Source organism: Myiozetetes cayanensis, unplaced genomic scaffold (genome assembly GCF_022539395.1).
Source record: "Myiozetetes cayanensis isolate MyiCay16 unplaced genomic scaffold, myiCay2020 scf2-11, whole genome shotgun sequence".
Taxonomy (NCBI): Eukaryota; Metazoa; Chordata; class Aves; order Passeriformes; family Tyrannidae; genus Myiozetetes; species Myiozetetes cayanensis.
The window spans coordinates 9,939,051-9,953,609 of record NW_026087411.1 but is presented as its reverse complement, the minus strand read 5'-3'; the positions used below and the strand labels follow the sequence as shown (position 1 = coordinate 9,953,609).

The following is a 14,559-nucleotide window of genomic DNA, read 5'->3' as shown; positions in this document are numbered from 1 at the left end:
CTGATTGACCATGTTTCAGCTGAGAACAACTTTCAATTAGAAATGTTCCTAGATAGGGAACACTCACACATTTGAGTGGCCAGACCAAACACTTCAGTGCCTGAAAAAACATAAACTTATGGGCAGATTCATGTTTACAAGTAAAGTATCATAACAGGACAGTTCAAAACATCATTCAGCAAAGAATATCTGGGCCAAACACAAAACATGGAATTCAGTGCAATGCTGATCACAGCCACATGACACTTCAGTGATACAGGACAGACAGTTTCAGGAGATGCTTTCTCAGATCATGATTTTAAACACTCAAAAAGAATTCAGGTATAAACTAAAGGACTAATTTTCCTTTCCTCACCTTGGCTGGCAACCCCAGCGAAAAAAAACAGCAAGTGAAGACTTTGTTGTACCTTTGTTAGTTATAGAAGAAATATTTTCTTGACTGCTTAAAAATGAAGCAATAAAAACAAAAAAAAAAAAAGAAAAAAGGCTGGGACAGCCATGCCACACACACACAAATAAATACATCTGTTTAGAAGGCAACATGCTGATACAAAGTAAATATACAAAAACTCACTTTTTGGAGTCACCTCATGAACTGCAACATTCAGGTGACGATGGAGGGCTTTGGGTGAATCCTCTGTCTGTTATCACATACACACTTCTATCCTCAGACCACTCTAAATTAGAGTTTTTTATGGGTGTGAATAGGTGGTCTTCCCATCTGAACTCCTTCATGAGGTGATGCTGGGCCATCTCAAAGATACTGGGAACCAATCTCAGCCTTCCCAGAAAGGGCCCATTTCAGGAAGCTCCCTAGTCCTTAATCACACCTTTGAACCTTGATTATCCACAGGTAGTGCTTAACTACCCTGGATCTGTGTCTGGGGGAAGCAGGGCAGCCTGTTTAGCAGCTACACCTTTACACCATCCACATTCCCCAGAAGCTGGCTTTTTCTTTGCCCTGGTTTCTGAGGTCAGCCCTCCGGCTGACATCATCTCCAGGTGTAGCACATATCCCTCCTGAAGTGCTCACTGCACGAGCAAAAACCTCCTTTTCCCAGTGCCTCCCTCAGGATTGGCTTTGCTGACATCTCTAGTGCCCTTCCTTGGGTCCAATTTTCTTTAAAATCAGCGATTTTTTCCACATCGCTCGGCAGCTTTAGGAGGGCTCACAAAATGGCTCCCTGTGAGGTGCCTGAGGGGCCTCTGTGGGGAGTGGCCGCTTCCGGCAGCTGCACCCACTGGGCCCAGCCCAGCTCTCAGCCCTACGCCTGTGGCAACTCTGCTTAAAATACATTTTTAAAAGGCCAAAATGCCCCTTGGCAGCGAGGAATATAAGGGAAAAATGTGGGAAAGACGGCACGAGGAGGTTTTACTTGAGACAGGAGGTTTTTCCACCCTATTTTCTCCCTCTGTTGAGGTGAGGGGGGAGCGAGCAGCTGGGCAGGCATCCAGCAGGAGAAATATTATTACCAGGAGTAATAAACAGGGGTGAAATAGGTTTTTTTTCTGCCTCTCAAAGTCACAAAGTCTTCCAAGAACTGGAAGTACTACAGTACCTACAGTTCCCTGAAAAGAAAAATCACTCAGCCATCACCCCTGCAAGCACCATCCATCAGCAGAGGAGGCTGCACAGCCCACACACAAGCAGTGACTCTAAGTCTTTCTAAGTCATCAACACAGAGTAGGGAACTCATTTTTCCCCAAACCTCTTTTTTTTTTTTTTTCTACCAGGCATAACACATCAGACTACCAATAACCTAAAACCTTAAGAGAGAAGAGACTGGACTTAATGGTTTATAAAAAATAAAAGGTACCAATAAGGAATAGCTGTTGACATGGTGGTGCTGCCACACAAATGCTTAGCAGACAACATTTAAGAGTGTTACCATAATAATCAGCTAGTATTTCATGTGCATTTAATATGTACCTGAATACAGCTGATGTTTTCAGGACAGAAAATAACAAGGACACCAGTAATCAGCTTGCAGAAAGCAGGCACACACAGCTGGGGCCTTCCAGGCACATGATGAAAGCCTGAGTAAAAGCTTTTCATGTGCAAGCAGATTGGGAGGTTCAAGTTTACAAAGATGTTTGCAGTAAGGTATGAAAATAAAACCCTGCAGGAGGTATGCCTACAAGATCTGTATCTGTGTTTAATGGTTAGGTCAAGAACAATGGAAGTCAGCACAGTTAAAGATATGAAGTGTCCAGCCCAATCCTGAAACCTATTCTGCAATTAATTTTATTGGTGTCTGGACTAATGACATGGTGGCTCTACCTACATCTGCTGTGACTACATTTCTCCTTCCAGCACAAAGAATAAATTTGTACATGCATGACTAATTTATACCATGCAATGCATACAGACAAAAAGTAAAGGTACTTCTTAACTGAGAATTTAAGATGACAGTGTTACTGATCAAAAAGTTATTTATTAGTACTGTGAAACTTGTCTCTGCTGGCAAACAGAAATAACTTGTATTTACAATAACAGATAAAAGCTACTAATATTCTAAAAATAAACAACGCAATGTGACTTGTCAAAAAGCCTGTCTGTGCAGATTATAAGCACCTGGAGGTGGTCCCTTTGCAATAAAACCACACTCTTTCTGCATCTTCAGAACAGCAGTAAATGCAAATAGAGTTGAAGTTCTTCCTATGACATTGACTGACTCACAGATATTGATTTTTCTGAGATTAAAGAATGTATTACTTACATGACTCAGTTCACATGGCACTGCTGAAAATGTGATAAATACTGTATTTTGCTACTCAATACAGCAAAATAAGGGCACAAGTTAAATTCAGAATGTCAGGTTTTGGGTAAGGTGAGTTGTTTTGTACATGCTCTACTGTGCTTGTGATAACTCTGGGTCCTATTTTTCTTACAAGCTTTGACAGTAATAAATACTCTTTACTTACCAGGACAGATCTAAAGCTGTAACAGTGTTAGCTGGTCAGCCTAAAAATCCCCAAACACTCAAAAAAGATTAAAAAACAACAAGGCCGTGTTATGCTTCCAGTGTAGTAAGGTTAGGTTTCTCAAACACACAAATCTGTTTTTACCAGGATTAGCAGCATATGAACATCTGCTCCAACATGCAGAGCACAGACTCTGAAGACATACATGATTATATATAAAGATTGCTGATGTGTCTGACAATGCTCATCTTGAATTTCAACCATTGCTGCACAGAGTGTTAAGGTCACATTTCTCTGTGTGTGTGTGTGTACTGAAGATGCAAAGCAATAAATCAGATTACTGTTAGAAACAGTGACATACTGTAGCTGAAACTTCAGAGAAAAAGAAAAGGCATTCAGTAGACAAGGAGAACAGGGGTGTTTTACCAAGCAGACTAGTTTAAGGAGTCTACATCAATCCTGGCCAAAGTTCCCTTCATGAAATTACACTAATAATTTAGCAAGGATTTCAGGCTTTTTCCTAAATATTTCTTTGTTCCTGTATAGCAAGTAGTTCTTCACTTTACATCTGGATCTTCAAACTCTTCACCCACAAACCTTTGTTGCCATTTTAAAAAACAGACAAAAAAAGACCTCAGATATGGCTCAGTGACTGTACAAATTCACAGATCAGTAGCAGAATCAGTGAAAAGCAGGTATTCTGCATTCTTAGCCAATGCCAAAATAGTAATGTTTAATGGTATGCCTGCTGGAAATAGGACACGATAATAGAAATAAAGAACCCTAGATTAATCAGCATTTTCAGCTCTTCACTTTGCAGTGTTAAATACCAAATGGGAACTGAAATACCAAACAAACAATGAACTGAGGAGCAACTATATTAAACTGGCACCTTACCTAAATATGCTGACCTAAGTGATTATAATATCAGCACTTCTTTTTTTCTCCTGCTAGGTCTGGAGCATTTAACACAACTGCGAAGGCTGGAGATGAATTTTCTTACTTCTTGTGCATTATCAGTAGAATTATTAAAGTTGAAATTAATAGCCTCTGAGCAATCTGTGGAAATCAGACACGACTGGGGTCATGATCAGAAAACGCTTGTCTCTTAATAATACTTGTATAATGTTAATTTTTCCCACTGAAGGAATTTTAAATGCCAAGGGGAACAGCAATAAAACCACAGTGGCTTCTCAGAGGCCTTGCAACTGGGGATATTTCATTTTGTCAGCTTCAAAACACAGGGGGAAACCCTTTCAAATATCAAAGTTCAACAGTTGCTGTCGAATGGAGAGTCAAAATTCTATTTACTTGCATTTCAAACAGTATCTGAAGTTGTATTACTCATGTTACCCATTAAAGATGAGGCAACACAAACCACTAACTAAAGGTTCAAGTGGCATAACTGAGGACTGAACCTGAACTGTCCATAAGCAACAGAGTCAGCTGCTTATTTATCCTTTTCAGTCAGTGGGAGACAAAAACTCATTGTTATTAAAACTATCTGCATATGAAACAATCTTTACTTCGAGTACAAATTAATTTTCAGCTAAAATCTGATTTACCAAAACTCAAATTTAATTTTTTCATAGTTTTCTAGTCTGTGATTTTCCTTGTGGGAGAATAAAAACCGCTGTCAGCTCTGATTCAAGAGCTGTGAACTGACCTTCGGATACCAAGACAAAAGAACACTCACAAATACTTCTCCTCAAATACTGTTTTAATTTTCACTTCACAGCTGTAGTCACTAAACTCAACATTTTTCCACGCGTAACAAGCTGCTATTATAGGAAGTAAAATACTCTTAATTCAGCACTCCGAGTTAGAGACTCATAATTAGATGAAGTGTTACCAAGATTCTTCTGTGCCTGAAGACACACACCATCATTTGGCTTCATTATTCCTGATGTTTTCATATGGTTCATGGTATATGGGAGGATCAAGATATGAAAGCAGCCTTTTTATTAATCAGCTTTGAACAGCCTCCATTCTCAACCCTTGTAACATTCTTCCACAAGTTCCCAAAGGAGGCCTTGTAGCACTGAAACAATCATTTCAGGTCATAAAAAGATAAAGAACTTTAAATAACTTTCCAATTTTTTTTTCCCAGTGAGAAAATCATTATTTATGCTCTTAAAATTAAAAGGGCTCTGTACAAAAGGTCTGGAAAGATCTGGTTTTAATTACATATTTCAAAACTGAGTTATACAAAACAATTCTACTGCTTCGACCCAGTAAATGTATTAAAAACTTAAAGAGAGAAGGAAACAAATAAGCAGACTAGACTATAACTGAGTTGGATGTTTTCTGGAGAAGCACACCATGAACAATTTGTCCCTTGGGACTGAAAACAAAGAGGGGGGGAAGAAAAGTGGCAAAGAAAATGAGTTTAAGCAAAAAACTGTAACACCCCTTTTTGTTCTTGCACGCAAGCTGAGAATGAGAAAAAGTTTTGATCTTTCAGTCTACAGTCTTATTTAAAGATCAAAACAAGCCTGAGCAGCTTAAAGCCTCACTTCATTAAAAGAAGCCATGCACAGTCAAAGAGTTAATTGAATGGTAAGTGGGACATTTTTGCTTGCAGCTTTGCTTAAATGATAGAAACTTCACTACAGACTGTCCTGTGTTCCACAGAAGACAATCAAGGACCAATTCACAGAAGTTTTTTTCCACCCAGTCTGCCATTTCTTTTCAAATCTTCTGTTACCTACCTCAGGAGCTCCAGGATGAGTTTTTGTAACTTGCTAAATACAGATATGAATTAAAATCTTCCACCTGCACACGGTATACGGTGACAAGAACTTCAGAACAACATTTAAAAACAAGTGGCTCAAGGTAACTGCTCAGGAAAACCTCTTTTACCTGCAAAATTAAAAATGCCAGTGATAAAGTTCTGCTGCATTACAAAAGGCTGTTTGAATGTGTAAGGCTTTTCCCGAGACTACATAAATTCTAATCCATAACATGTTTACTCAGCAAGGGGATCCACTTTTCCCATTCCTTTGAAGATGCCACAGAGATAACAAACATCCAAAACTTTCCTTTATGCAGAGGGAAAAGGTGAAACATTTGAAAACGCTCGAGAGCACAGCAGAACAACAACGAGAGGAGTATTAACGGCCAACTGTTCCATTTAAAATTTGTTGTCCATTTCTAACCAAATGAAGTGCCTTAACACATTACATATTGCCCTGCTTTCAATTTAGTATCTTGCTGTGCACCACAATTCCCATCAAATCAGAGTTAATTCTGCTCTTCAATTACATATGAGAGATCCAGGATCAGGTTGGCTGTCTCCAGAGCTACTTGCAGGCCATTGCATTTTGCAGTGAAACAATCCAGTGTCAGAAGGTCAGGAACTTTTACTGAGGGCTCTTTAGGGCAGCCCTGGATAACAGGAGAGCAAGACCGGCCTTCCAAAATCCTCCAGCTCAGGTCCCCCGTGTTACCATTAATCCCACAGCCACATTTTGAAACCACATCTGACCAGTTTGAGACAGAGGGAAAACCTGATGGAACAAACCAACAGTGTCCATAAACCACGTCCGTAAGGATTTCTCCACCATCGCGATTCAGAGAGCAAGCTACAGACTCCAGGGAACGGCAAAACCCATCAGCAACCAACCGGTATTGTGTCTGAGAACAACCTAGGTCTTCGAAAGTGCTGCTGGACAGACTAGAACTCTAAAAAACAAAGCAAAACCGGAAGTTAGAACGCTGTTTTACAGAAGTGATTTTAAACGTGGATCGTGCTGTTGCGTTTTTTTTTTTTCCCCAAACCAGACGGTTCAGTTCTAACTAAAAAACTGTTCGTGTCATGATTATTCCCACAATAGGGAAGATTTCTAGACAAGTCAAAGTGGAGTTCTGCACTATCATCTTTCAATATAAAAACTCTACGCATTTTTAACACTTAAAAACACGCACTTACAATAGATACCTAAAAACTAACAAGTACAAATAACAGCATTAACAAGTCTGAAAGACGTAATTAACACCTAGTGCTACAAATAGACCCTTTTGTTTTGTAGCAACAGTTAGGCAGCAAAAATCCCACATTAACATAGAAGAGATAAGTGTTTTAACTGTAGCAGTTATTCTACATAAATTCTTAATTTTATTAAGCAGCTTTAAAAACCCTTGTCTTACATACCTTGTGTCTTACGTATGAAGCCAGGTGAGTTTCTGTACAGCCCCCTCCTAATAATGCCACGGGTTCCTTCACGGTTAACTGTAACACACGTTCTGCAGTTTCACAGACACGCTGAAAACCATGGAAAATTCCGGTTAGACGTGCCATGATTAACAGGATTCGCCTCAACAGAAAAAAATACTGGAATAAAGTTTGCAGTAGTTTCTAGTACAGATTCCAGAACCTCGAATCACACGTGGATGTAAAGCTATGGAGTGATTTCCAAAACCGTATTCACTTAATGAGAAATTGTCGTTATTTGCCGACATTATGGAAAAGTGCATTTTATTCCTTCTTTTTGCATGTTCGACACCACACGCCAAGGTCACGCTAAGCAAACGCGTGACGGTCGTTTGTTTTTAGCGTGACCTTGGCGTGTGCTTAGCGTGTTCGACACCACACGCCAAGTGTGTTGGACACGACAAGGTGACACCAAGCACACGCGTGAAAATCGGGTGTTCTTAGCGTGTTCGACAGCACACACCAAGCACACGTGTGATGGTACCATGTTCTTAGCGTGTTTGACACAACACACCAAGCACAAGCGTGACAGTTGCGTGTTCTAAGCTTGTTTGACACAACATGGTCACGCCAAGCACATATCGAACACGCTAAGAACAAGCGACGTCACACGTGTGGTGTGGAACACACTAAAAACACATGACATCACGCGTGTTGTCGAACACGCCAAGAACACGCAACATCACGTGTGTTGTCAAACACACCAAGAACACGCGACGTCACGCATGTGGCGTGCAACACACTAAGAACACGCGATGTCACGCGTGTGTTCTCGAACACGCCAAGAACAAGCAACGTCACGCGTGTGGTGTAGAACACGCTAAGAAAATGCAACATCACGTGTGTTGTCGAACACGCCAAGGACACACGATGTCAAGCGTGTGCTGTCCAACACGCTAAAAACACACGACATCACACGTGTTGTCGAACATGCCAAGAACACGCGACATCACGCGTGTTGTTGAACACACCAAGAACACGCGATGTGACGCGTGTGCTGTATAACACGCTAAGAACACGCAAAGTCATGCAGGTGCTGTGAAACATGCTAAGAACACACGACGTCACGCGTGTTGTCGAACACGGTAAGAACACGCGATATCACGCGTGTTGTGGAACACTCCAGGAACACGCGACGTCACGTGTGTGCTGTCAAACACGCCAAGAACACGCGACATCATGCGTGTTGTTGAACACGCCAAGAACATGCAACGTCACACGTGAGGCGTAGAACACGCCAAGAACACACGACGTCACGCGTGTTGTCTAACATGCCAAGAACACGCAACGTGACGCGTGTTGTGGAACGCGCCAAGAACATGCAACGTCACACGTGCGGCGTGGGACACGCCAAGAACACACGACGTCACGCGTGTCGTCCAACACGCAAAGAACATGCGACGTCACGCGTGTTGTGGAACACGCCAAGAACACGCGACGTCACACGTATTGTCGAACACGCTAAAAACACGCGACATCAGGCGTGTGGTGTGGAACACGCTAAGAACACGCGACGTCACGCGTGTTGTCGAACACGCCAAGAATACGCAACGTCACGCGTGTTCTGGAACACGCCAAGAACACACAATGTCACGCGTGTTGTCCAACACGCTAAGAGAATGCAATGTCACACGTCTGGTGAGGAACACGCCAAGAACACGCAACGTCGCGCTTGTGGTGTGGAACACACTAAGAACACACAATGTCACGCGTGTTGTCAAACACACCAAGGACACGCAACGTCACGCGTGTGCTGTCAAACACGCCAAGAACACGCGACGTCACGCATGTGGCGTGCAACACACCAAGAACACGCGATGTCACGCGTGTTGTCGAACACGCCAAGAACAAGCAATGTCATGCTAAGAAAACGCAACATCACGTGTGTTGTCGAACACGCCAAGGACACACGATGTCAAGCGTGTGCTGTCCAACATGCTAAAAACACAAGACGTCATGCCTGTTGTCGAACACGCCAAGAACATGCGACATCACGCGTGTGGTGTGGAACACGCCAAGAAAATGCGATGTCAAACGTGTGGTGTGGAACACGCTAAGAACACGCGACGTCACGCATTGTTGAACACGCCAAGAACACGGGACGTCACGCGTGTGGCGTGGGACACACCAAGAACATGCTACGACCCGCGTGTGCTATATAACACACTAAGAACACGTGACATCAGGCTTGTGTTGTTGAACACGCCAAGAACATTCGACGTCACACGTGTGGTATAGAACACGCAAAAACACGCGGCATCACACGTGTTGTTGAACACGCCAAGGACACGCGACGTCACACGTGTTCTGGAACACGTCAAGGACACGCGACATCACGCGTGTGATGTCAAACACACCAACACGCTACATCACGCGTGTTGTCAAACACGCCAAGAACACGTGATGTCACAAGTGTGCTGTATAACATGCTAACAACACGCGACATCACGCGTGTGGCATGGAACATGCCAAGAACACGCGAGTTGTTAAACACGCCAAGAACACATGAGTTGTTGAACACGCCAAGAACACATGACGTCACGCGTGTGGTGTGGAACACGCTAAAAATACACGACATCACGCGTGTGGTGTGGTACATGATAAGAACACGTGACGTCATGCGTGTTGTTGAACACGCAAAGCACACGCGACGTCACGTGTGTTGTCCAACACGCCAAGAACACAGGATGTCACGCGTGTGGTGTGGAACACGCCAAGAATACGTGACCTCACGCGTGTGGCGTGGGACACACTAAGAACACGCGACATCACGCGTGTTGTCGAACACGCCCAGAACAAGTGACCTCACGCGTGTTGCTCAACACGCCAAGAAAACGCGACATAACACGTGTTGTCGAACACACCAAGAACACGCGATGTCACGTGTGTGCTGTCAAACACACCAAGAACACGTGACATCACGCGTGTTGTCGAACACGCCAGGAACACGCGACGTCACACATGTGGTATAGAACACGCCAAGAACACGTGACATCACACATGTTGTCAAACACGCTAAGAACATGCTACGCCACGCGTGTGCTGTCGAACACGCTAGGAACACGCGACGGCACGTGTGTGGTGTGGAACACACGTGTTTGACACGACACAGCAAGGTCACGCTAAGCACACGTGTGACAGTCACACGTTCTTAGCGTGTTCAACATGACAGGATTTGCCCCAACAGAAAAACAATACTGGACTAAAGTTTTCACTAGTTTTTAGTGCAGATTCCAGAAACTTGAATTCCATGTGGATGTAAAGCTGCTGAGTGATTTTCAAAACCATATTCACTTAATGAGAAATTGTTTTTATTTGTCCACACTATGGAAAAGTGCATTTTATTCCTTCTTTTTGCAAAATAGGGTACTATATAAAAAATCAATCGGTATCAATGACATTTCTAGAGCAACTACTCAATGCAAAACTCTGCTTGACTACCATTGCAAGTGTTGCTGCTGATCTTTTGCTGGCAGTTTTTATTTTTATGCTCTCATAGACCAAGGAATGAGAATGAAAATATTTATCCAGCACTGGCCTCAAGAACAGGTGAAAAATGTTCCTGCGTGTAAACTTCCTGGATTAAAAATGAGGTGATAAATGAACGTGAGCACTTCAAGGATTTTGAAATTCTGGAAACAAGTAAACTTAATTTATTTTCTAAACTCATTGTATTTCTATTTCTCATTAATTTTTCCATTAAAAGCTTGACTTTCCGAGGACAGTTTTCCAGAAAATTTACCTACCTTCAACTCATCCCAAGCTGTTTCACTTCTGTTACAGAGTATCAAGCTGCAGATAACTGTGTCCTCGGGAATTAGATGCACGAAATGTTTTGAAGCAACCGTCTCAATGCTGACGTCTTTCAAACTGCCGTAACAACCAGGAGACAACAGGTGTATGGAAGCTATAGGCTTTGAACCTGCCAGCCATGAGAAGCAGAGCACCATCATCAGAAGAGTTATCTGCTGCATTTCATAAAACACAACCCTTTTCCCCCTTGGCTTTGTAAATTATATATATATATTGTTCAGTATACCTGACATTTCAACCTACACAGGAAATCACAAAAGAAACCGCCATGTTCAAAGTGCAAGACTTGGTGATAGTTTGAGATTAAAAATAAGAAAGTAATTGTCTCATTTACTATAACTGGATATCCCTTATGCAGCAAGCAGTAATCACAGGTGTGGTTTGTCACTGCTAGAACTTGCAAAAGATCAATCTCACCTTAAGAAATGGTTTTCAGACTGGAAAAAAACCAACTCCTGCTCAGCTGCTGAGGCAGGATCCAGACAGAAATAAGAACCCTTACTCTGCAATGACACCGCCCCAGACAGTGCTGATCTCCTGACGGAAACTTGGGGACAATTGCTCAGTAAAAGAAACTCGCCTGTTACCTGTCATCTGGCTCAGGGGTTCCATCAGAGACAGCCCAGCTCTGTCCACAGCCATGACACGGTTCTCCTTCAGGAACTGTTTCAAGGATGGATGGATCACTTTCTGGCACACTACAAGGCCAACCTCATCATTAACCAGCTGCTTCCCTACATTAAGCAATTGATTCAGCTCTGACATTTCTAGAGAAATTCCGTGATGGACCACCAAAGTTCCTTCCTCAGGGCTGAAGCCATCTCCTGACATGGACACACAGAAAACTGCAATCTTGATCCTGTTTGAACCAGTCCTTTTGACAGCAAGTGGTTTTCCCAGCTGAATTTCTGGTGTTTCTATCAGTAGTCCGGGAAGAACTGCAGAATCCATAACTCTTCTACCTTTCACAGGTACTATTACACACTTTCCTAAAACAGCATTAGTCTCAACATGACATGGAACAGTAAATAAAAAAGCCCTCAAAACCAGCGTGGTGAGATGCTCAACTTCCGCTTTATTAAGCATGCAAGCAGGTTTGCTTGTTAAAACGCTACGTACCAAACAAGCCAGGGTCTCAACGCTGCTAAAATCCACAGACACTCGGCACCCACAAGCCTCAGATTTCAGGTAGTCCATGCACAAACCCAGGAGGTGCCTGGTTATTTTAGTGACCGTGCAAGATGCAACGTTCAGGCTCCTGAAGCTTTCGATCAGGCCACAGCAGAGAATGGCAGTAAATAAGCCGCAGTCGCTGAAGCGCGAGCTGTGGTTCTGCACAGAGGCCGTCAGAACACGGAGCACGGGACTGCTGACGGAAAGGTGCCTCAGCAGAGCCGAGGACTGGGAAGTTGTACAAACACAGCCTCCCACGCCGTTGTGGAGCTGTTTGAGTCGACCAGCGGGACCATAGGAAGATTTAAATATTCTGCTAAGCAGAAGCAGCGACTGACGCGCCACGTCTTTTGTTAAAGGTTCGCTAGTAAATAACGGAGGCGTTTTAGCTTCAAGACGAGACATTTTCAAAGTAAGATTTTAATTCTGGCCAACAGAACAATTCATTTGCACTTGGATCTATAATTCATAGCACTTTTAAAATTTAAAAGTAACACATTTTAACTCTTTGCAGCTAAGGATTATTATTATTTTCACTGTGAAATGGTACATAAGGTACAATAACATTCCTGTGACTGGTCATTGTGTCTTTCTTAAAATGAGGCCTAAATCATGTTGCAACATTGATGCATAATGACAGCGGGAAGCTATTTTCACTCATGACGATCTCTTTTCACTTCTGAATGTGACTGAGCAGATTTTTTTGCAACAAAGTTTACCAGCATGCTTCCCAAATGGACACCTATAACTGAGAGTCCTACTACAAGCAGCAAGTTCTTTCTATTCCAGGTAGTTTTCTTCATCTTTTCTGGCAACAGTCACAGACGAAAAGCTTCAAGATTAGTTATACCTACAATTAAAACCAGAAAGACATTAGGACAATCTTATAGCTTGAACTGCTATTTCATTTTTCACAAAGTCATATAAGGACAAATACTGCACCACAGAATCACTTTGGTTGGAAAAGACCTTTAAGATCAAGTCTAACTGTTCCTCCAGCACTGCCAAGCCCACCACTGAACCACATCCCCAAGTGCCACATCTAAACACCTATTAAATACCTCCAGGGATGGTGACTCAGCCATTTCCCTGGGCAGCCTGTTCCTGTGCTTGATGAGCCCTTCTGTGAAGACAGCTTTCCTAATATCCAAACTAAAACTCCCCTGGTACAACTTGAGGACATTTCCTCTTGTCCTATCACTTGTTACTTAAGAGACTGACTCCCACCTCGCTAAAACCTTCTTTCAGGTGGTTGTGGAGAGTGATGAGGTTGCCTCAAGCCTCCTTTTGTCCAGGATAATCATCCCCAACTCCCTCAGTCACTCCTCATCAGACTTGTGCTCCAGAGCCTTCACCAGCGCTGTTGCCATTCTCTGGACAATCTCCAGCACCTCAATGTCTTTTCTGAAGTGGGAGGGGCCCAGAACTGAACCCATAATTTGATGTGTACCTTCACCAGTGCCAAGCACAGAGGGACATTCACTTCCCTGGCCCCGCTGCCTACACTATTCCTGGTACAAGCCAGGTGCCATTGGCCTTGCCCACCTGGGCACCTGAATGCTTTTTAATCGAGAAAATCTATTAATCTGATCATTACTACAAGCATCCAGTAAAAAAAAAGAGAAAAAACCAGCACACCAGTTATACGAATATTATATTGTTAATAACTTTAATTCTGACCACCAATCTCTACTGTTTTACCTGAAGGTCTATAAGTAACAGGCCACCACAAACTTCACTCACTAAAGTGTCAAAAATACAGTGATAGTTTTGTGTGATGGTTTACAGTGATAGTAAAAACACTGATGTTTATTTGTTTTTACTCAAAAACAAAAGAACTGAGAACTACTCAGCACTGCTTGCCAGGCAACCGCTTCAGAAACAAACGATGTTCCAACAACTTGAGAAACCCGACTCAAAGAAAAAATTCTTACTTCAAAATGCTTAACAGGAAATTTTTTTCAGTTCTTAAAACACTTTCAAACTTAAAGGGATATTTATTTACATTTCTATGCAATCTCCACAGCACTTAAAACTTCCCTCATACTTATTTTTGTTTAGTTTTCCACTGTAATTACTATCCCTACAGAATACATTCCCAGGTAAAGTCATAATTGTTTCTGGGCAGTTTTGAGACTGAAAGGACACTGTTACACTCCCAGTCACAAGTACTGCCTTGAAGTTACTAGAATTGGTTTTTAAAGACACATAACATCATCACTCAGTTGATCCCATCACATGGGATTTAGCAGTAGTTTTGTGAGTTTTATCATGCACTTTCTGGGGCCATGTGGCTACAAAATTAACTCAGTTGCAAGGAAGAATAAAACTCTGGAAGACTCAGGTTAGAGCAGCAAGGCTGCATCTGTCAGAAAATTCTCATTTAACTGACTCATCTCCTCCCTCTAAGACACAGATACAACTAATTAGGCAAC

At 42.5% G+C, this 14,559-nt stretch overlaps 1 protein-coding gene across 1 annotated transcript; it reads right to left on the bottom strand.

The window, feature by feature from the left end:
* Nucleotides 1-4,624: 4,624 nt before the first annotated feature.
* LOC126639799 (molecular chaperone MKKS-like) lies at nt 4,625-12,768 on the bottom strand. Its single transcript, XM_050315010.1, has 4 exons — nt 11,539-12,768; nt 10,885-11,060; nt 7,079-7,189; nt 4,625-6,609 (listed from the first exon to the last, which is right to left on the bottom strand). The coding sequence occupies exons 1-4, from the start codon at nt 12,527-12,529 to the stop codon at nt 6,169-6,171; spliced, it is 1,719 nt and encodes a 572-aa protein (XP_050170967.1). The 5' UTR covers nt 12,530-12,768; the 3' UTR covers nt 4,625-6,168.
* Between the last annotated feature and the right edge of the window lie 1,791 nt (nt 12,769-14,559).

What these genes read in the sequence shown, in the direction of transcription:
- LOC126639799 (XM_050315010.1), bottom strand. Translation starts at nt 12,529, where the DNA reads ATGTCTCGTCTTGAAGCTAAAACGCCTCCGTTATTTACTAGCGAACCT. An exon ending in ACCCCTGAGCCAGATGACAG is followed by an intron (nt 11,061 to 11,538) that starts GTAACAGGCGAG and finishes CATGGCTGGCAG; the next exon opens with GTTCAAAGCCTATAGCTTCC. An exon ending in CAGCTTGGGATGAGTTGAAG is followed by an intron (nt 7,190 to 10,884) that starts GTAGGTAAATTT and finishes CATGGTTTTCAG; the next exon opens with CGTGTCTGTGAAACTGCAGA.